Genomic DNA, 24,795 nt, shown 5'->3' with positions numbered 1-24,795 from the left:
CAGCCTCTTGAGTAGCTGGGACCACAGGTACACACCACCACACCTCGCTAATTTTTTAAATCTTTTTTTGTTTGTTTTTTGAGATGGAGTCTTGCTCTGCAACCCAGGCTGGAGTGCAGTGGCGGGATTCTCTGCTCACCGCAAGCTCTGCCTCCCAGGTTCACACCATTTTCCTGCCTCAGCCTCCTGAGTAGCTGGCACTACAGGCGACCGCCACCACGCCCGGCTAATTTTTTGTATTTTTAGTAGAGACAGGGTTTCACCGTGTTAGTTAGGATGGTCTTGATCTCCTGACCTTGTGATCTGCCCGCCTCGGCCTCCCAAAGTGCTGGGATTACAGGCGTGAGCCACCGCGCCTGGCTAATTTTTTAAAATCTTTTGTGGAGATGAGGTCTTGCCAGGTTGCTCAGGCTGGCCTCAAACTCCTAGGTTCAAACGATCCTCCCACCTCAGCCTCTCAAAGTGCTAGAATTACAGGCGTGAGCCACCATGCCCGACTAAGAAGTTTCTTTAACATAAAAATGTCCAAGCAGATAACCAAGTCAAAACTATTACTGAACAGCAGACGGTGATGTTTCAGTTGGCAATTTAAGAATCACACACTATAGCTATTCCTGAAAAATTCAAAATCAAAGTACATGGTAAGCATTTGCTCAGAGGCTAGCATAGTGCTTAACACAGAGTCTTAGCATTCTTAAAAACATGCAAGACCAGCCTGGCCAACATGGTGAAACTCCAGCTCTACTAAAAATACAAAAATTAAAAATACAAAAAATTAAAAATAAAAAAAATACAAAAATTACAGGCGTGTGGTAGTGCACACCTGTAATCCCAGCTACTCAGGAGGCTGAGGCAGGAGAATCACTTGAACCTGGGAGGCAGAGGTTGCAATGAGCCAAGATCCTGCCACCACACTCCAGACTGGGTGACAGAGCAAGACTGTCTCCAAAAAACAAACAAATAAACAAACGAAAACAAACCAAACCAATACAAAAAACCATGCAAGAGATTAAGCCATTTTAAAGAGCTGCAACCATGAACTACGATTAAGCCTGAAGATAATTAGCATATGTTCCATCCCATACCAAGAAAACCACTTTATATGCTCAAATACTTCTTGGTATATTCTGCCAATGAGGCGATTCTATCTGAATTTATTAATAAACTATTTACCAGCCTGCTTGACCACCAAGGTTTGGTAAACAGACTTGGGCACAATGTGGAAGCATAGCTAAGGATGGAGACCCCGGAGCACAAGAAGTGAGCTGAAGAGAAAAACCAGGAAGGAGGACAAATTTCTTTGATAGGCCCTTCTCTTTCCAATCCTAGCTTCCCATCTCAGTTGCTCACTGCGCCTTCATCCCCTCTCCCATTTGAGAGCTCAGCTGAGTCTGCAGATATCCCAAGATACTAACTGGTAAATATTTGGCTAGAGTGAGAGCCCACTTCATTTTCTATGCATCCAACAAACTCTTATCTCAAAAGGGCAGTTAAGTATACCTGGAATTTATTCCAATACCTCTGAAAGGTAGCTGATCTCTACTCTCTGGAGGCGTAAGGTCATCATACTTCCAGATAAGACATTAATAAGCAGAATTATCCTTATCTCATCTGTTACACTTTAGTCCTCCAAATTAAAAACAGCCAAAGAGAAACTAGCTTGTAAACAAAAGGAAATATTCAAGGTGCCAAGGCTGGAAGACAGCAAGATCTCACTCAGCTCACAGTCTGAAGCCACTTAAATGGAGTAACTCCAAGCAAAATCAAAAGTTAAACTGAAGAAAAACATGTAACCTCAGAGAGCATGAAAAACTGGTACAATTCTGCACAACTACAAAGTGGCCATGCACTAACCTGAAAACAACGAGGTTCATTATTGAATAAAGGCATCAGGAATTCTTGGAGATGGAGCTTTCAAATAAGGCTTTAGTCACCGCTAAAAGGACATAGAAAAAAATAGATATGCCTCAAATATCAACACATTTGAAGGACAGACATCTGCATTCATTCTAACATGCAAATCCTATGTGCAGGGCACTGTGCTGGATATCCAAGATGACTCAGATAAGGAGTTCCCACTTACTGTCTAAGCAAAGAAGGGAACACATGCAGAACCACAACACAGGACACAATCTGGTAAGTGTGAGAAGGAGGGATTATATCTGGATGACAGATGAAAAAACTATCAGGCTCAGAACAGAGAAAAGGCATGTGCACTAGGCTCTCTGTTGTCATAGGTTCAAATAGAGGGCAAAATACACACAGTTGCAATCATTTTTAAAATGCTGGGCACAGGCCGGGCGCGGTGGCTCACGCCTGTAATCCCAGCACTTTGGGAGGCCAAGGCGGGCGGATCACGAGGTCAGGAGATCCAGACCATCCTGACTAACACGGTGAAACCCCGTCTCTACTAAAAAAAATACAAAAAAATTAGCCGGGCGTGGTGGTGGGCGCCTGTAATCCCAGCTACTGAGGAGGCTGAGACAGGGGAATGGCGTGAACCCGGGAAGTGGAGCTTGCAGTGAGCTGAGATTGCGCCACTGCACTCCAGCCTGGGGCCACAGAGCAAGACTCCATCTCAAAAAACAAAAACAAAAACGCTGGGCACAGAGACTATAGCATAAAGAAGACAGGTACTAAGGGAACTTAGTGGGAGAGACATATTAAACAAGCCAAAGGATAAAGCTAATGTTTAGAATTGCAGTCCATGCCACGAAAGAAAAAAGGATGCTGTGGGAATAAAACTGGGACAGTGATCAGAAGAAAAGCCTTCTGCAGATTAAGTGACGTTTAAGCTGAGATCTAAAGATAAACATGACTACATATATGTAATACTTGGTCTTTGGAAGGTAAAGGATGGTGCCACACACATACTAGGTAGTGTTGCGGGCAGTGGGACTGGTGAATAAGACATAACTTGTACCCTGAGGAATGTCATCCTAGGGATGCAATTACATGCAATATGTGGAACCCAGCAGGCAGAATTTTACAATTATAGATAAAACTTAAGCTACAGAGATCTTGAAACCCATCTATCCTCATCCATTCCTTTTTATCAAATGAAGGAAATGAAACCCAGCGGCTGGCTCAGTGTTTCTGAACTAGGTAGGTGCAGAGGTGGGGCACAACCTGTAACTCCCATTACATCACACTGCCAATTAACTTTTTAATCAGAATTTATTTGGAATATCAGAATTCAGTAAATGGATCATGTACAAGAAACACTTAATATCCGTAGGGAAAAACAAGTAGACTTGAGTCTAAGTGCCAAGCACTTCACTAGACATTGTGGGAAAAATCTTATTTGGTTTCAGGCAAAATAAGAAATGTAATGAGTTTTTTGTAAAGTGAAATATATTCAATTTCTCTTGTGAAGTTACGTGCATCCTACTTTGGGGCATCTAAGCAAACCAGGAAATGACAGTGAAAATAGATAACGTGTCAGATTGTCTTAAACGCCTTTCCTTGGCAAAAGAGAGTTGACAAACCTATTATTCCCCTCCCACAATGTACAGTTTTATTTCTTATTGTACTTCCCTGAGAAGTACATATATCAAGGAACAACTGTTACAAAGAGGGTTGAGGAAGTACAGGGAGCTACTCACAGAGTTCACAGCAGCACTGTTCATCAAAGCACAAGAAATGAAAACAAAGTGTTTATCAAGGAAGATGAACAAGAAAGATATGAAGATAAAGTCATACAAGTTCACACAATTGAATGTTCTTCAGCAGCCAAGTAAGAGCCCACACATAGACCAAAGCATATTATAAAATGAGAATTTTGATGAATTTAATTCAGTGTCCTGGAGGACAAAAAAGGACTTAGGTAGGATCTTTTAGTTATCACAGCTGCACCTACAAGTCAAATTTAGGCAAAATGAAACATTTTTAATCAGGTATCTCCCAAATTTTGCATTACTTTAAGGATAGTGTGAAAACAAAAATAACAAGGGAGGAAAAAAATCCCCTTCAAATTGAAGCCACTATAGCTCAATTCTCACTGTCTCACGTCTGTTAACCCAAAACTCCCAGTATGAGTATGAATCAGTCACAACATAGAAATCTAGACCTATTTTGCCAGTGAGCAGCTGCTCCAGGTCTGCATCAACCTGTAAACAGGGATTTCCGAAGCATATGACCAGCTCCAGTCTGAGCAGAACAGATCAAAACTGGAGAGGACACACAATGGGAAAAGTAGTTGATCGGTTTGATAGAGGAAGAGATACTGGGTCCCACTCAAAAACTATCTCAACGTTTTCACTGAATTTACATTCCCAAAGAATAGATTGTAAAATAAGTAAGAATTCCAGACTTTTCGGTACTTGAAGGTCACTATGAGGTCACCTGGAATAGTGATCTACTGGAAGAACAGCCTGACTGGTCTTCACTGATGCTACATTCTATTTTGTACTCTGTCTCAAGCTAGCTGAACTTGAGAGATTTCTAAGTCTATCCAAGGACATTTGAAACATTTGTGATAAATGCAGAGTATTTCTCTCTGTTAACAATGAAGAAAAGTCACCTTCCAGAAGAATTGCTGTGAAAGCCCACATCATGTGCACTATTTTTTAAAAAGTAACATAGAAAGCAGTTTAACATACCAGGAAAGTCAAGGAGAACTTTAAAAAAATTATAACTGTAATACCTAATTTCATCAAAATCATGTAAGCAATAAAGATCTAATTTATATTGAGATAAACTATATAGGCTCAGACTATCCAGGCAAGGAACCAGTAAATGCTTATTTCATACTGAAATTTACAGGACATGAATGATTTAGCAATATATATTGACCCTGAGCTACTGAAATGACAACCCAAAGGTCATTACTGACATATCAGAAGAATAACAATGAAACTTGAGGGTTAGAGTCTCTTTCACGCTTTAAAAAAAAATGCAGCTCAATAAAAATGTACCTTTTAAAAATGGAAAGACAGTTATCCCTTTCAACTGGTGTTGATCTGCCCTTTATTACTGGAGATAGACTGTATCACTCAGAAAGTTACCCTGAAGCTATAAGAAGCTTGGAGGAAAATACTAAACTTCAAGGTAAAGATAGGACCAGGAGCCAGTTAAGACAAAAAACGAAGACATTAGTGTTCAAAAAGTATATAAAGCAGGAAACCTGCAGTAGTCTCAGTAACAGACTTTAGTGGCAAAAAAAAAAAAAGAGAGAGAGAGAAAGGAAAGCCTTTTAAAAATCTAAGCTACTGAAATTTTAAAGTGACATCCACATGACCCAGTTTACTCTTCTATTCAAAGAAGTTCTGATGCTGTTTCTCTATTTCTCTTTGGAAGGTTTTCATGTCTAATATATTGCAAAAGGTAAAAGGTACACTTTTATTTAAGCACACAATGGAATAAAACATCACTGAGGACCTTGGACCTGTAAATAAATTTTAATGGGAAAGACAAGAATTCGAACATGAGGAAAGGGCAACAGATATATATACGGCAAATGTGAGAAAGAATATGAGCATTTGGAAAAGGAAGACAACATTGTTGAACAGGGTAGGATGACAGCTATTATAATTTAATTTAGGATATGCTAGGCCACGCTCTAAGCCGTTTTAAAGGGCATTACCCCCATGATCCTAATAACTTAATAAAATGGGTCATTTCATCCCTATTTTTTTTTTTTTTTAAGACGGAGTTTTGCTCTTGTCTCCCAGGCTGGAGTGCAATGGCATGATCTTAGCTCACTGCAACCTGCCTCAGCCTCCCAAGTAGCTAGGATTACAGGCACCCGCCACCATGCCCAGCTAATTTTTGTATTTTTAGTAGAGATGGGTTTTCACCATGTTGGCCAGGCTGGTCTCGAACTCCTAACCTCAGGTGATCCAACCGCCTCAGCCTCCTAAAGTGCTGGGATTACAGGCATGAGCCACCACGCCCGGCCTCATCCCTATTTTTCAAATGAGGAAACAGGCTTAAAAAAAAAAAAAAAAAAAAAGATTAACTTTTCCAGAACTCACAAAACTTGCCAATGTGGGTCTAACAAACTCCAGAGCCCATGCTCTTTGCACCACACATCGATGAAGCAGCTAAAATAACCAATATCTTGCTTCACCCCAGACCAATTAAATAAGAATCTCTCCTAAGGGCCCAGATACTGGCATTTTTATAAGCACCCGATTTGATTCAAATCTGCAAGCAAGGATGAGAGCCATTGTAAAAGACTTTCGTAAGACAAGTGGACTATCAGCTAGGTAGTGCCGAACAAGCAAGAGTCAAATAGTCAGAGACTGGGGAATTCATCCAGCTTTTAGGGGGCAAACAGAAGTTCAAAAACAGTGGAGGTGCTGAGGCAGAGCTGACCCAGACTAAGTTCAGGGAAAGTCTGAACACAGGCTTTACTTCAAGCGGTGATTAAAAAGGCAGAAAAAACAGGTTGGAATCATTTTGCTGAGAGAACCAAGTACAGGTTAGAAAATTTTTACTTTTAAGACTGTAGGTAAGAAGGGAACACAAAATGACTTTTACAGCTAATGTAACCAATGGATATGAATTTTAGGAAAATAAGGAAAAAATAACAGTCGACTAACCTAAAGCCAATGGACCAGGGTACAAAATATAAGAAGTGAGTGACAATAAGCAGAGCTTGCTGAGCAATCGGATATAGCCTGGTAGTTACAACTGTTAACTCTACGGTGATCCCTTCTAGCATTTGCCATCCTAAGTCTTGATTTCCTCATTTAGGAAATGGAGAAAATAATCATATCATCTCATTCAGTTATTGGAATAAATATATGAGATATGGCAGTCCCCTTTTTTCCAGGCATCCAAAAGCCCCAATAGATGCCTGAAACTTCAGATAGTACTGACCCCTACCATGTTTTTCCCTACACATACCTATGATAAAATTTAATTTGTAAATTGGGCCCAGTAAGACATTAACAATAACTAAGAACCGTTATAACAGTACACTGTAATAAAAGTTATGTATATGTGATCTCTCAGCATATTTAGTTTTAAGTTGAGAACTTTCACCTTTTTACTTCAGGGGAACATGGAGCACTTTAACATCCTCTCTTTGGCATGTCAGAATTGCCAGCATCACTACTCTTGCGCTTTGGGGCCGCTGAAAGTAAAAGAAGGGTTACTTGAACACAAGCAGTGCAGTACCTCAAGTCAATCTGATAACTGAGATGGCTATACTAAGGGACTAACAGCATGGATACACTAGACAAAGGGAGGATTCACATCCTGACCGGTCAGCATGAGGGTACATCACGCTACTCAGAAGTACACACAGTGTAAAACTTGTGAATTGTTTATGCCTGGAATTTTCCATTTAATATTTGTGAACCACAGTTGACTGCAGGTAACGGAAATCATGGAAAGCGAAACTGGAGGGACTACTGTCATCCAAGCAAAAGAAAAGAGACCAAGAGCTCTGTATTCTTATAGAGGGCAGTGTAAGAATATAGTCCCCCAATTTTTTCCTTCTTACCATTAAAACTTTAGATGGCCTTGTTAAAGACTCAGTAAATGGGGAATAGAAGTTTGCCCTGCTTATTCAGTTCCTATTATCAGTAACCCTTTATATCAGTGTAGGCCAGTGCCCAGATACTAGATGCAGCCACAAGAAATGGAAGTTTTCCTAAATGGTAAGGTGGAATGTATGCCCCCTATCCCTACTGCAGTGACTGTCATTTCACCAACAGTGAATTTATATATTAAGTGATTTATTAAATTTATGTTATATACAAAATTATGTATTAAAATGCATATGTGTCCTCAACTGAATTCTTGGGGCATAGTATTGAGGAAACAGTTCAAAATAGTAATAGAATTCGGTAAAACTTTTAATTATTTCTCAAAGGAATCCACACAACTTAAAATCTGACACCTGCTGAATGATAAAGCTTGGTCATCTGCACAACTTCCTATTCAACTTTCATTTTCACAAACCTTATTTTGTCTTAAGATGATTTCCACACACTCAGTAGAGGGTAATCTTTTAGCTAAAAGATCCAAAACCCACCATCTGAATGGCAAGAAATTGCTTCCTAAATAATGTATCATATTATACAAGCTATCACGTCTCCCTACCCCAGAAAAGTAAATAAACATTCTTAAAGAGAGCCCAGAGGAAAACAGTATGGTTGCAAAACAGTTTCTTACATCTTTCAAGCCTTTACTAAATGTCACTTATAAACGAGAAAACATATTTGAAGTTTTTAAGTGTTCTATGCTTTTTAAACCCTTTCCTGAATGTATAGAGGTAGGACACTCAGAGGTAAGGTAAGGGGTAACCATGTTCCTAAATTACATTAATTTCTAATGCCTGAAACCAAAGTTTTCAAAGGGCTATAAATGCTTGAATAATCCATTAAGATACACAAAATGACAGGTTGATGGTAAAAAAGGAAAAAAAAAAAAAAAAAACAACCTTTCAACAAATGACAAATTTTCTCCTAAATCATTCTTTGGTTAGAGGACCACTGTAAAAGAGGCAGGTCTGAGTGCTGTTTTGTACTGGAAACAAAACAGATATAACAGGTGTAATGAATACCAGAGAAAGATGAGACAGAAAATCTTGAAATTAAACTTCTGTGGTTGAAAAAAAGAGAGGGAATACAAAAATATACGGAAATACGTGGTTGGATGAAAGGATGGTAGATATTCTAACCGAACCATTTAAATCCACATGATCAGAGACCCCCATACCCCCTTTTCCCAGTCTGTGACTGCACAGGTAAAGCCAAAATATATTTTCTACTTTGGAATAGATTTTCTACTTAGGATTAGTTACAGGCCTATCGGCTGCTCTGGGAATTCACTTTCAAATAAAATGAGGCCACACTAAAAACTTGAAGGAACTGAAATAATATCCTTCATCTCATCCGTCACCCATAAACCTCAACGTAAAGAAAGCTAAAAGGCTCACTGCAGTCCCTCAAGAAAAAGTTAAAGGTTTGACTCTCTGAATAGTACCTTGAATAGACAGCAAAATTAGGCTGGAGCAAGTAACTATAAACTGACTAGCTAATATAACTAGGCATTAGCCATTCATCCCAGAGCTTTAATTTTACGTTTTATATATTAGGGTTCCCCTGGTGATTTTCCGCATACCTCATTAAGTTCTGACTTGAGGATGTCTGCTCTGGATAAGTACACAGAGCAATACAACACAAAACATCCTAAACATCACATCTCTTAGTATTTCCAACACGAACATCGCAGGTCTTCTGATGAACACTTAACCTCTACATGTTCTCTAAGTAGAGAGTGCCTAGAGTCTCAGAGCTGCACAGACACCAGCAGACATTCTGTGAAAACACTGCCAAGACCCTCTTGACATCTGTGGCAAAAGCATCGTGTCTTCTAAATATATGTTCTGTTTAAGTGGCTTTTAAACCATAAGCATGGTGCCTTTAAAAGCAGTTTGTAACAAGAGGTCAAACTATAAAACTGAAGAGGTTAGAGAAGAAATCAATTGTATATCAATTGTCAAAACTCAACTTTAAAAGGCAGAGGTGGTCAGAAACTACTGTACAGACAGGGTAAATGGAAAAGAAATCTCCAGGTTGAAAACGGCAAATGCTAATCGCAGGGGTGGGAGCAAGGAGTCTTGACCAGTTGTAAAGATGAGAAAGCATTTCCCTTCTGCAATGAAAAACTAAAACTGTAGATCAGAAATTCAGGGGAAAAGAATCATTTCTGTTCATGCCTGGAGAAATTAAATACCCTTACCCCGTTAGAGAACTGAACTGTATCTCCCAAAATTAACATGTTGAAACCATAATCTCCAACGTGACTATATTTGAAAACAGGGTTGTGTAGTTCAGTAGTTTCAGTAGAAACAGTACTTCAAGTAACTACACAACCACTCTGTTTTTCACTCTCAGTATTTCCTTAATTATTTCAGGAAATAATTAAGGCTAAATGAGGTCATAAGTGTAAATAATTGAGAATAAATGAGGTCACAAGTATGGGGCCCTAATCCAATAGGATTGGTGTCCATATAAGAAAAGGAAGAGACACCAATGATTTCTCCTTCTTTACATACCCAGAGTAAAAGCTAAGTGAGGACACAGTGAGAAGGTGGCCTTCTGCAAGCCTGAAACAGAGGTCTCGCCAGAAACCAACACTACCAGCACCTTGATCTTGGTCTTCCAGCCTCCAGAACCATGAGAAAATAAATTTCTATTGTTTTTGCTACCCAGGCTACGGTATTCTGCTATGGCAGCCCAAGCAAACTAATACAACCCCCACACAAATTCTTAATCTCTCAGTTGTCTTTTCTTCTGATTGCTGCCACCCAATCTTTTCCTGGAATCTGAACCTTAGATATGCAAACAGTCCCCAACTTACATGGTTTGACTTAACAGTTTCTAAACTTTGTAATGGTGCAAGATCGATAGACATTCAGTAGAAACAGTACTCCAAGTAACTACACAACCATTCTATTTTTCACTTTCAGTATTCAGTAAATTACATGAAATATTCAACACTTTTATTATAAAACAGGCTTTGTGTTAGACGGTTTTGCCCAATTATAGGCTAATGCAAGTGTTCTAAGCAGATTTAAGGCAGGCTAGGCGAAAGCTATGATGTTCAGCAGGTTAAGTATGTTAAATGTATTTTCTACTTATCTTCAACTTAACTTAAAGATAGGTTTATCAGGACATAAGCCTCATCATAAGTCAGAGAGCCTTCTTGTAGCCACTGAACCATGCCCCCTCACTTTTGAATCAACACTGTCATCTATCCATAACTGCTAATTTACCTTCACTAAAATGAGTGTCTACCAGTATCTACCCCTACTCCTCCAATTCCCATGACACCAGGGCAAGCCTTTATCATCATATACACTGCTTCAAATCTGTCTCCTCCTCCAACATGCTCATCTTTATGTAATGGCTAGCTTCAACTTCCCAAAAACATCTCATGCTATCACCTGCTCAAATACCATCAATTGTATACATACAGACCTTCATTAAGGGCCTTTTCAACTTTCTAATCCATCCCTAATGTTTTCTCCCAACTTCTCAAGCCAAAACCCTGCATAAGGTCAAAATGACCCATAATCATCCTCTGAATCTGTTACATTCTTTTATTTACTTCCTTTTTTCATATTTTTATTTATTTTTTAGACACAAGTTCTTACTCTGTCGCCCAGGATGGAGTACAGCGGTGTGGTCACAGCTCACGGTGGCCTCCAACTCCTAGAATCATGCAATCCTCCCCTGTCGGCCTTCCAAGTATCTGGGACTACAGGCATGCATCACTACACTCAGTTATTTTTTATTTTTTACTTTTTGTAGAAACAGGGTCTCACTATGTTGTCGAGACTGGTCTTGAACTCCTGGCCTCAAGCAATCCCTCCCCCCAAGGCCTCCCAAAGTGCTGGGATTACAGGACTGAGGCACCACTGCCTGGCCTGTTTCCTTGCTTTTATTCTTATTGTTGTGACAATTTGGAATGTCCTCTCTGCTTCCTTTCTAAATGGCAGCTGAAGAAAGAAGTTCTGAAGAACATTACACAATCACAAGGGGCTTGTTATGGAAAAACCTTCTACCCTCAACTGCTGCTCTGCCACATACTGATTTTATTCAAATAGGCTTTTACCTCCACCAAATCATGCCAGGTACTTACACAGTATCTGAAAGATGGTACCAATTTCAGCTCCATATATATAGAAAATGGGAAGATCTGACACAAATGAAATTCAGAGTTTTCAGAGGCTCTCATCTCCCCCTAAATACTATCATCCTAAGTAAGGTCTAGAGACCATGAGACATATATATAGATTTGATCTGAGCTCAATCAGTTCTTCTCTCAAAGCCTCAACTTTTTTTCTAAAGCTACCACCTAAATCCCAGCAACAAAACTAATAGAGTCTCAGATTTTCCCAATTTTCAACGATCCCCTCCCCTATCATTCCTCCAAAGAACATCATAACAAGCCTCTTCAACACTCTTTATGAGAGCCTAACTGAGCTTCGTAACCTATACTGGATCCTTATTGATTTTCATCATGTGAGTGACAAAACACAGTAATATACTAAGATTTCCAACAAACTGAATACCTGGCTCTTGATTTTTATACGCCCCCAAAATAGCCTCTGTCCCACTCAGTGGACTTTCCACCTCCAAACTTTTATAACTATTTTCTCCACTCATGAGCTTCTCCCTACTGGTTCCAATTTACACACATGCTCTTCATTATAAGCTTTGCTGATCTTCTCTAATAAATTTTGCTTACCCCTTTAAAAACAGTCCTCCAAGAGCTCTTTCCTGGTAACTTAGCATGCACTATATCATACAGCCATTTGTAAGGCCCCATCAATGACTCCACCTGTATCTGGTCATCTTTATATAGAAACCCAACCAGAATGGAGATGTAAAAATCCAGAAGAGCTTTAGTTCTTTCATCACTCTGATCTCAATCAAAAGGCACTGCAGTCAGCAGCACCCAGAGATACTCAACAGCATTCAAGCTGCTTCATGAGCTTATCTTTCCCCTTCTAACTTCAGGGGTGGTAGGGCAGAGAAATGACACCAATGACTCTACAATCAGGGCCTGGAATCAAAAGCAAACTGATAGTGTAACATTCAGGGACTTCAGTGACACTTTCCTGGAACACTGAGTGCCCAAAAGGGCTGGGCCATCAGCTTCCCCTAAAAAGGGGAGAAGAACCACCCACTTTCTACAACAGATTGACTGTTAAACACACGTACAGCAGGCCTCTTGCAGGAGAAAAGGCAAGCTGTCCTGCCAGAGTTCCTAAAAGCTTCTGAGGACAACAATTTTTCTTAGGGAGTGAAAATATATATCCTAATCCATACTGGATAGACAGCCCCCATTTTTCAAATTCAAGGCTGAATAAGATACATTCAGTTTTAAACATTCCTAGAATTTGAGAATTCCAAAGTATCAACCATTTTTACATCAAATAACTACATTAGTCAAACCAGACTAATTATTAAAATTACACAAAGCTTGTACAAATCAATCCTTAATGTTTAGGAAAATCATGAAAAAATTTGTGGGGGTAAACCAGTCTAATCTTTTCAGATCCAGTACACCAACCACTTGGCAATGCTCCCTACAATCTGGGAAGATTTCCTGACCAATGGAATACAGATAAAATATGGCAGAGTATGCATTAATCCTTCCATCTTCTCTTGTTTTAATAATAAGTAGAGAGCCAGGACCATATAAATTAGATATATACAGCTCCTAGAAAAATAAAATTTAACTAAAGCTAAAGAAGATGAACACTTCTTTAACCAAATTTCTCACCTTATTTTATCTTATGCACACCTACAAAACATCTGTATACATGCCTTATAATAGCTTTTGATCGACTGCTATCAAAACAAACTAAAGGAGTAAAATAATATTACTGCTCTTCAGACATTAAAAAACACATTTCTAAGCAATATTTTCAAAGTCAACAACTTTGAAAAATTAAGTCCCTATCTTTATAGACCACAGGCTCGTTATAATTAAGTGGGTAATTTGTTTATATTTTATATAAGATTCCCCAAGAACCTAAGATCCTGCCAGTGTCCATTTAAGAAATGGAGAAAATGTTGGGCGTGGTGGCTCATGCCTGTAATCCCAGCACTTTGGGAGGCTGAGATGGGTGGGTCACCTGAGGTCAGGAGTTCCAGAACAGCGTGGTCAAAATGGTAAAATCCCATCTCTACTAAAAATACAAAATTAGCTTCATGTGCTGGTACATGGCTGTAGTCCCAGCTACTCAGGAGGCTATGACAGGAGAATCGCTTGAACCTGGGAGGCGGAGGCTGCAGTGAGCCGAGACCACGCCACTGCCGTCCAGCCTGAGCGAGACAGAGCAAGACTCCATCTCAAAAAAATAAAAATAAAAAATGGGGAAAACAACATTGTAAGTACTGGAAAATACTACGTCCATAGTCACTGATATATAAAATGTCTCAAAAAATAGGACTGTCATAAAATACAGAACCTCTTACAGGGAAGAAATTTTAAGTTGCCACTATTAAAATGGAATTTAAAATCTCAAGATTCCACATATTTAAGAACGAATATTCCTTTGTTCATCACAAAGCTGAGACAAAAACAAGACATTTAATGGCAATGTGTCTCCTCCCTGAAAGCTGATTTTATTGCTATTTAGCATTTCCAGGAAATAATTTCCAAGAGCTAAACAATCATTTTTAATACTGACTCCTCTTCACAGCCTGCTCTGCAGCACCACCACCTTCTTACAAACTGGTTGAAAAACACATAAGTGGATGTTTAAATTACTTTCTTGATCAATACTGTTTCCCACCAGATTTTGGAATATTATGAAAACGAAGTGTACCCATTTTGGTCCTTGGTCCTTCGATTGTTTCTTAATTTTTATGAGAAACAAAAATTTGAACAGTAACATACTTCTGCAATCCAAAGAAGAATTAAACCAAAAGACAAATGATGAACTTTCTAGGTCCTACTATAAAACACTGGAGTTAGAAGGGTGATCATTGTTAACATATAACTCTGGTTCAAGCCCTGGTTATGGGGCTTTCACTGGGTTATTACAGTTCCTGTTATTTACAAATGTGGAAGCTTATTACATATAAAAGCTCTTAGTTCTAATAAGCTTTGGGTAACTTGCAATCTCCATTTAAAAAGCCTCTTCCTCACAATTACCATCCATTTGAAGAGCGATTTGACCCACACTCTGTCCTTTGAGACATCACATAAAAGGACTCTCACCTACTCAAAAATCAATCTTTTCAGTCAGATGAAATCTTAATGAAAGCTGAGATCATCTCGAGGAAAGCACAATACTACCAAAAGGCAAAAACAGCTTCACACTCTAACGGTAAACCCACAAAATTGCCAGATTATAATTCTGCTGCTTAGTCATTATGATCCAAAGATGCATGATTTGCCTCACGAGGGCAACGGCTGTCTATAAGTAAGATATCCAGGGTTTACACCATCCTTACAGAGAGCCTTGACACTATTATTGCCAAATCTATATGTAGAGTTAGTTCCCTGCACAAGCAGATATTTAATCATAGCTCTATAATTTTTTTCAAAACAAAGAGTAATATCCCAAATATGTAAAAGATATTCTGAGAACAACTGCCCTTGCCCTACATCCTTTGTATAGGTTATTCTACTGATTCAATATCAGTCATGGAATATACTAGAGAAAATAGATTCGGACTTGCTTATCTCTTCATTTTAACCCCGTTTTCCTCATTCCAAATAGTAAGGATGCATTTGAGAGATAGCTAACTATAAAGAATGAGGACAGGGACAATGGACTGCAAAGCTGGTTGATGCAGAGTCCAACTCACAAGCATGACATGGTAGCCAATTTAGCTAAATGGACACAGGTTGAATTAACCTGACCTTTATGCTTGAATGTCCTAATTTGTACAATAGCTACCATCTGCCCAGCTGAGTCCTGAGCAGCTAACAATAGGATTTGAAGAGTTTAAGATTCGAGACAAAAATGAACCAAAATCCAGAATGAATCCTACTAATTCTACTTAAGCCCAAAAGTGAACCTCTATCCTCTGTTTAAAAGAAAAACACAGGCGTTTCCAAAAAAATACAACCAGTAAAGGCACTACAAAAACAGAACGAATTTCTAAATATCATTAAACTGATCTTAAATCGTAATGCATGCTAAGTCCCTAGCACATCACAGTAACAGTGTAAATATAAACACAAACTAAATGAAGAAATGTGTAAGTCATCTTCATGTTATCTGGTAAATCTCATGTATGATACACTTCAATAAAATCCCAAAGGCCAGGTATTGGGAATTTAAAACAGAAAGGGTGCTTGGTAGCAGGAGAGGAATGGGTGGTAGATAATGACAGAAATAATTAAAGGTAGGGACTGAGACGAGATTTTTTAAAGGGCACCAGGTGTAGGATTTAGGGTTGCCATTATGATATACTTGAGTGAATAAAAAGTATGGGATGCGGGCGTGGTGGCTTACGCCTGTAATCCCAGTACTTTGGGAGGCTGAGGCAGGTGAATCACCTGAGGTCTGGAGTTTGAGACCAATCTGACCAACATGGAAAAACCCCGTCTCTGCTAAAAATACAAAATTAGGTGGGCGTGGTGGTGCATGCCTGTAATTCGAGCTACTCGGGTGGCTGAGGCAGGAGAATCTCTTGAACCTGGGAGTGGAGGTTGCAGTAAGCTGAAATCACGCCATTGCACTCCAGCTTGGGCAACAAGAGTGAAACTCTGTCTCAAAAGAAAAAAAAAAAGAAAAAAAAAAGTATGGGATAAGAATTCATGGGTCATGATCAAGAGAAAGTTATTTGGCTAGTTCATAAAGTAAACATTGCATCTGGCAAAGAAGGGAGAACTCTGAATGCCTGAAAGTGTTTGAAATCTGTTCTGTAAGCAATAGGGAGCCACTGAAACCTTCAGGCAGGATGACAGAGCCAAAGCTGTCCTTTATCTGTCTCTTACAAGATTCTAAACCAAATTTGCCTAAATTCTGCAAGGTTATTTATCTGAGGAGACAGTTCATAACATTAGTGCAAAAAGGTCACAACAGCAAAACAGGACTCTTTATTTGATTAAATAATTTAGTTCTAATACCTGGGCAGAGGGAATTCTAGTATAGATGTTACTGTGCACTCTGAAGCCAGACTGCCTGAGTTCTAATTCCAGCTCTGTCATTTACTGCATCTTTGGGCCAGTAACTTAAATCACTCTACGTGCCATTTCCTTACCTATAAAATGGCGGGGGTGGGGAGATAATTATACCACCTACTTCTCAGAGTTTTGTAAGAACTCAAGTGAGTGAATCCATGTAGACTGCTGAGAACAGTGCCTGGCACAAAGTAGCAGCCTTCAAATCATGCTGACACAACCACTTCTATGCCATACCCTTTGACATCTGATAAATGTTATTGTAACACTTCATATAAAGTAACAGAATATGGATTCTGCCTTTGTAGGGGGTGTGTGTGTGTGGGAATGGAGACAAGGGAGGAGTCCGACTTTTCTGTTCCTATCCTTCAAAACCACAAGCTAAAAGCTATACACCTAGGTGAACACTTTCCATTTCCAATAGGCCTTGTCCATTTTTCCCTTCTCGATGGTTTAAAATGGTTCCCAGGCACACGTGTAATTAAATTCATTATCTTAAAAAACTGCTTCAGGAAATGCAGCAATCAAATCTGCTACCATCCGTTTTTTAAAGATAGATATAATTACAACCTAATAGGCATCATGTAATCAAAACTTAACAATTACGTTCTTAAATCCAAAACTTGATCATTTTCTTCCTTGATATGTGTACAAAATTTTCTCCCAGGTGGTGGTCATGTAAAGTGAAGGATGGAAGAACTATTAAAACCCTTATCATAATGGCCTTCCTAAAGTGCTAATTATTACACAATTAAGACAGACATAACTAGAAAGCCTAAGAAAATCTAATGCAATCTCACAGAAGCTTTTTAAAATTTTTTTCCATCTCTATCTCCAAACTACCTACAAAAAAACCCAAAATACAAAGGAAGACCTCTCACCTATGACTTCTAAACAAGCAAATAAAGTCGGGAGTAGCACCAAACCTTCCCCTGGTTCTAACATCACCTTAGATCTTTACAGGAGAAAAGCAATCCTATTTGTTACCTTGTTTCCCATCCCGCATTTTAAGAGATAAGAAACCCAGGACCTGAAAAGTGAGTATTTTCCTAAGGCACTCAGGGTGAAACCTGGACTAGAACCTAGATGTCCCTCCATAGAAAACAAGATTTTGTACTCTTACTTCACCCCACCACGCGAGTGGGGAAAAGCAGAATTTTGAGGGCCTACCATCTTCAAGTCTGATCACTGGGTCTCTCACATCTAATTACAATATCCAGCCCCATTTCCAACTTAATTAAGATTAATTCTTAGTCACTGATGCTCAATAGTAACTCTTGCTACTCCCAGCAGCCAACACCCTAGTTTGAAAGACACGCAGGTCACTAGTGCATCTTCTGTTGAGAGCCCCTCATTGCCTTACCACACCCAAGGTGCTTCCGGGTAGACTAAGCTTCTTTACAGACCTAACACACCAAACAAGAGACACACAAGTTGGGCAAGAAATCATTAAGAATTAGAAAACCCCGAAACGGCTCTATTTATCACTGAAAAGAGAAATCTTAAGCCCTTTGTAGTTTCCCATTCTCTTTCCTTTCCCAAAAGTTTTAAGAGGTCTTCCAGCAAATCTAAACCAAGCCCTCACTTTTAAACATAGCTGTCCAAGGACTCTGTGGGTGGGTGCAGGGGACAGACCTAATCTTTCCCTATGCAAGATTTGAAGAGTATTAGAGAAACAAAGCATTAAAGAAACAAAAGCCTTAAAGTCCAATATTTCTCCTAAAATAGCCTCATTAAGGCAAGTTTTCTTCAGTCTTCCAAAGAATTCCAGTTCAAAAATGAGGAAAGAAAGTAGCTAATAATGAGAGCTTCACCATAAAGCGTCACAATCAACCTTTCATTATTCCCATTCTGTAGGTCAGACATCAAAGGCTTGGAAAGGTGGAGTAACTTTGAATACGGACCCCAAATTCTGAACCGGAGGTGTAACCATCAAGGCCTAAAACAGTAGAGTTCCTATTCCTCTTCTCAGCTTATTTTAACACCAAATGTGTAACCCAGGGTATCTGCTCATGCAGGGGCCTAAGTGCACCCTTCACAACCCAGGATGGTAGTGCCCAAGAGCAGCTCTACTAAGCCAGAATGAGCAAATGGCACCATGCTTACATGAGGAGAGGGACCTCACAAGCTGCAGAACATGTCCAGCCTAGCACCCTTCCCTCTCATTCAAGGATGAAGTGAAATGCACTACAGCCCTATATGCTTAAGATCAGATGGAAATTTTAAGAATTCTTTCAAAGAACATAGGTCATTAATCCCAACTTTGGAAAGCTACTTCAGATTACTTGGTTTCGGGGAGTAGAGAATTAGTATAGAATGCTTCTCAAGCAAATGAATCTACAAAATTAGAAAATTCGACTTACTTAAAATAACTTACAGTAAAAGTTTAAAACTAAACTTTAAATTTAGTTTGGGAAAGCAGATGACGTATGAAATTTTTTATTCAAATACTAATTTAGATCTATCTTCATCCGATATGGGTGCCTTCAAGGGCAATGAGCCGCTTTTTAAATCTCCTCAGAGGATCCCATTCACATTAAACAGAAGCCACAGGAAAACTGGCATTAACATTTCCTTCCTACTTGTTGGAAAGAAAGGCACCTTATTTGAGGGCTTTCCAGATCAAGAACACATTTTATACCAATAAACTTTACAGCTGGGCCCAGCAGAGATCTATAAATCAAGGCTAATTGTGAACTGTATAACAACTGCCCCCCGTCTTCCATTTTTACATTTTATTTCAATTTGGAGCTACCTAACAGACACAGAAGCCCTCCAGACTATTTCTCAAAACTTTCTGTTTAGAAGTAGGTACACTTACCTAGGAATAGCTGAAGTATGAAATAAATATTAAGAGCCTAGAAAAAATACAAAAACATTACTGGAAATAGGCTCAAGTTTAATATGTTTTAAAATAACATTTAAAACTTAACTGCTGCTTTATTTCTTTTAAAGTCGAAGAAATTTTCTCAGGTTGATTTTTTAAAGCTACAAGGCATTTCAAAATGAAAAACTAATACTTCTTCTCTTGAATGTTGTGCTTGAAAGGAAAAGTTATACTGTCATTCATTCAATAAATATTAAGCTCTATGTACAGGAACTATCAGAATATAAAGTGTGTCTTTGCCTTCAAGGGCTACTCAGTTTTCAGACAAGTAAATTTCTTGCAAGCAGAAATCCCAGAGTATCAATGATCTCACCAACAGAAGTGTCCTAGCTAAGGGACTTTAGTTTTAAACAGAAATCAACATCATTAAGAATGCTAGATGTCACTGTTACTGACATTTCTTGATCTAGTTAGGGCATATAAAGGTCAACATCTGACAACAGAATGTTCAGGAATTAGTTATCCAAACTAAAATGCAGAAAATGTCTAAATCAGCACATTTGAAACTAGAAAGAAATTAATTCTATTAGAATATTAAATATGGAATCATACACAGAAAAATAAATTGGCACCCTTCACCACCAACACCCCATTTTGCATTTTAAAGGGGGAAGGGACTCCCACAGAGTTTTCTTCTAACAAGCACTGCAAATAGGAATTGACAGGTGGAGCCCTGATTGATAATGGTGGTTTTAGATGACATCTCACCTCCCTCCTCCTTACCCACCTAATCCCACGACTAATGTGGGAAGCTGAAATAAATACAGTGGAAGATTGTTTATCTGTTTCGTTTTGTTTTTTTAAGTGCAGATGTGTCCCACAATTGAAGAAAGAAGTTAAGATTCTATACACATCCTGGGTACCATTTAGTCAATGTCTACTTGAGCAACAAAGTAGGACAATGAAACCAATACAGGAAGAAGAAAATGCATGGAGTAGGTGAACTACTCCAAGGTGCATTTTTAACTCATGTGACCTTCCAAAGTGCTCCAAGTATGTTGTATGTAGATGTGTGGGCATGTATTTATAGAAAGGGTCAAGAGCGCTATAAAAAATACATTAATAAATCATAGAATGTTAGTGCTACAAGGGACTTCCAAACGCTAGCCCACAGCCTCAATTTTTAGACAGAGAAAGCAAGCCCCAAGACTTGGCCAAACTTTCTAGTGATGGCATTTGCTAGTGATAGAAGCTGGTCACAGCATTCAAGTTTTCAACTCCCAAAGACAATCTTACCTCCAAAGTACTCCAATTCCACAGCTTTATTCTTAAATTTACCCCTCCCCTAGAAAGATGACTGTCCACTCCTCCCTACAATACAGATTCCAAGTTTTAAGACTCAGATGGGCCTAGCCCTGTCTTCCAAGAATCCATTAGTCTAATCCAGTGGTTCTGAAAGTATAGCCTGGGAACCTAAGAGTCCTCTGAGACTTCCTCATACAACCGGGAAGTCAAGAGAATGCCTTTTTCTCTCATAAATGTACAGTAGAGCTTTCTAAAGGTTATATGTGACACTTGCTTCTGCATTCAGTCTGTTGCAATGAGAATACAGTTGACTAGATCTATTAAGCCAGACATTAAAGAAATGTAAAATGTAAAACTATGCCACCTTTACTTTTTAAAAATACACATATTTCTCACTTTAAAAGTATTTTTTAATATGTAATGGGTTTGCTATTTAAACATGTTTTTAAATTTTCTCATCTTAATTTCTTATACAGTAAATATTTATACACATAACAAACAAAAGGTCCTGGGGTCCTCAATAATTTAAGTGTATAAAGGGATCCTCTGATCAAGAACTTTGAGAATTACTGGTCTAATTCATTGCTACATAAGCATGCCTTTATGGTGAATCCCTTTAGCCCATATAGATAAACCTTAGAACAGCTTCTAACTACTCTCCTTACCTTCAAAGGGATGTTCCTCCAGCTCTGGGACTATGTAAACTATTTCTTATGCCCACTACTACCCTAATTTATAAGAAAAAAACGTTAATCATCTCAACTGCCTTTAACGTTAAAATTTGTACATAAACATTGTCGGAGAAACATGAATATAACTGTATATTCTGGTTCTCAGAAAAGATGCTTTATAACGCATAACAAGCTATTACATGTTTCATGTTGCATACTTACACTGGTTTAGAAAAATGCTTGAGTATCTTATGAGTCTCTCCTACAGAATACAAAGCATGCCAGAAGCAGTTTTTCACTTTCATTTGGGGGTTTACACCCTAGTCAGGAAGCCATGCATGCTCCATCTTCCTCTCAAAGCCCTGGTGCCTTCCTCCTCAAGGCCCCTTTAGCCACATCAGCCCATGTCTTTTGCTTCAGTTGTCCTCACACTAAGCCATCCTATAAAATTGTCCCAAGTCTGGCTCTCTCAAACAAAATAAATGTTCCTGTATGATTTTGGTGTCCTCTAGAAACCCACCCATGTTCCAATAATCAAAACTTTTTCCTTACATGCTAGGAGTACATCACACTTAATCCTCTTCTCCTGGGGGGGAGGGGGTGGGGTGGGGGGACAACTCCCCCTATTTGTATAAAAGAGCTTCACAAGTGCTACTACATCTACTTGGTTTCAGGAACCGTTTCCCAATGTTTGCAGCAGACCTCACCAAACTCCCCTCCCATAAACTCACGTTTTCTTCCTCTGGACTGTCAACCAGACTTGGAGAACTTAAGAGTGGCATCCACATCCTAGTGTTTCTGAGCACCCAGGGACCATGCACAACGCTCAGCTCAAGGCAGGCACTGAATGCTAACAAATAGCTCATATGTAGGGAAAGTGGAAATCTATTAAAATGCTCTGAAAAGCCCAAGGGGGATCAGCTTTTGAAGTAATTAGTAATTCTACTATAATAATTTGTGCAAATTAAAAAATATATATTTGATGCAAAAAGATAACCACAGAACTGTTTAAAAGATGCATTTATTTATTATTTATTTATTTATTTAATTTATTTTTTTGAGACAGTCTCGCTCTGTCGCCCAGGCAGGAGTGCAATGGCATGATCTCGGCTCACAGCAACCTCCACCTCCCGGGTTCAAGCAATAAAAGATAGAAATATTTAATTTCTTCAAACCTACACCTGAGAGGTTAACAATTTCATGAACATTTTGAACACTTTCAAAGAAAATACAAACATGTTAAGGCACAGGTGAGGAAAAGTAAATACTTAATACATAGATCTTTTTGCATGTTCTCTGAACCTTGCTTTTTACATTTCAAGATCAGCACATACTCTTTATTTATAGATACTATATAATAGAGATATATACCCTCATTAATTTAACCAATCCACTACTGATGAACATTCCAAGGTTTTGCTATTTCAAACAGTGCTTACGATAGATACCTTTTACAGTAAAGCAAAAATGTAAATTTAAAGATAGAAATTGCTGGTTTGTAGTTTATTTGCATTTTTAATTACACTAGTCACTGCCAAAAAAAACTTCTAAAAACTTATCAGTTTGCAGTCCCACCAAAGCATAACGTACATTTTTAAAAAGGAAATAATGCAGCACTGTAGAGAGGGCACTGGGGGAAGTAAAGGCAAGTCGGGAACCAGCCACAAGGTCAGTCACCAACCGCAATCACTATACCTAAGACTTTAGACAACACATCTTAGCATCAGTCCTGAGTGTATATGAAATGAGACTGCTGTTCAACACTATGGGTAGGGCCTTTCCAGCTCTAACATTCTCTGATGTCCTTGAACTTGTTATATATAAGAAATGTACATTAAATATGAAGACAGAATGCTTATTCTCTTGGACTACCCAAGAACAACAAATAAATGCTGGGAAAGTCAACTGCAACACTGGGAACATAAATGCTCTGACAAACCCCTGCTAGGAATTTCAAAATGGAAGTGAAATTTAGACTGAAGGAAAAGACCACCTAATAGGAAATATAAAAAGCCATTTCAAAAATGATATACAAAAGAAAGACATTAATCATTTGGGGATTTCCCTAGTTTAAAACAAACCACATCTCCGTAAAAGAAATATGGCTAAATGGCTATAACAAGCAAGGGCCAAAGCACCCTTATGGCTACTAATAAACAAAACGGTACAAACATCCCTTTCAAGTCTACCATTTGAGAGAGTGGATATTAACAAGAGATATGATTTGCTAAGCTAAATAAAAGCCCTCATTAACAAGAAGTGACAGGATCACAACCCTGCTGCTGATAAACTGCCAACATATCCAAGGTCTTCAATGAAGGGTTGCCCATTTAACATACTGCAGCTTTAAAATGAGTTGCTTTAGAACAAACAGTTCTATGTCAAGGCAGGCCTACAACATACAAAACACATGGTGCTGCTACTGTACCTTGGGTTTGTGTGTGTACCCACGCACGAGCATGAGCTTGGCATATACCACAAGAGAACCTGGCCCAATAATGCTTCTTAAAGTTAGCCATCCATGATTAGAGCATCTACCTTAGACCTCAACTTTTCTATCTGCTTCCAAAGATACTCAGTGCAGAGCAGAAAACATTCTTCTGATAGCCGAAGGGGGTTCCACACGGCTATTAAATGACTGGCCCAGTGGTCATCCATGGAGACCCCTCCTTATTCCTGGCAAACACAGCCATTTCAGCCCAACCTTGAAGCAGCCAATATCTTTTCAATACACCACACTTTGAAGCTGTATTAACAGGTCATAAATACATGTAAAAAGCATACTTTCAGCTTAGTCAAAGTGGTTATAGAAGCATCATTGTATATTTTTTTCTGGGTGGTCCAAGTAAATTAAACTCACCAACTAGACTGCAAACAGATACCATAAATTCTTAATTATTCACAGGTATGGATGAAAAGAAACAGCACTGTAATAAAATCATCTTAAAATATTATTCAGTATCCAGCACTTAATTACCATCATATAGTAGTGATATCTAAAAAACATAGAAATGTTTGATATAGTTTAAATATTAACAATTTTTATTAACTCCAATTGGTTAAATATGTAAGTTATACAAGACAACTTCATAGCAACCAAAATACCAAGGCCAAATACACAATTAAAAGAAAAAAAAACCTGCATGTAATATTTACCTTCAGCATATATAATTTCAATCTTCATTTTAAAGACATAGGACCTATTAGATTCAAGAAATCAGACTAGCCAGGTGAGGTGGCTCAGGTCTGTAATCCCAGCACTTTGGAAGTCCAAAGCAGAAGGATCCCTTGAGCCCAGGAGTTCAAGACAAGCCTGGGTAAGATGGTGAGACCCCATCTCTACAAAAAAATTTAAAAATTAGCCAGTTGCAGTAA

General features: G+C 38.7%; 1 protein-coding gene across 20 annotated transcripts in view; it reads right to left on the bottom strand.

Moving 5' to 3' along the window:
• Window positions 1–24,795, bottom strand: part of ELAVL2 (ELAV like RNA binding protein 2) — a 160,170-nt gene that overhangs the window by 91,156 nt on the left and 44,219 nt on the right. For 6 of the 20 annotated variants that reach the window (XM_054519554.2, XM_054519555.2, XM_063713930.1 and 3 more), the window contains exon 2: window positions 1,855–1,936. In XM_054519554.2, the coding sequence (XP_054375529.1) occupies window positions 1,855–1,874 (20 nt within the window). In that variant the 5' untranslated portion in view covers window positions 1,875–1,936. 20 annotated transcript variants of the gene reach the window in all.

The sequence above is a fragment of the Pongo abelii genome, chromosome 13, assembly GCF_028885655.2.
Source record: "Pongo abelii isolate AG06213 chromosome 13, NHGRI_mPonAbe1-v2.0_pri, whole genome shotgun sequence".
Lineage (NCBI taxonomy): Eukaryota > Metazoa > Chordata > Mammalia > Primates > Hominidae > Pongo > Pongo abelii.
This window is presented reverse-complemented; position numbering and strand designations above follow the sequence as displayed.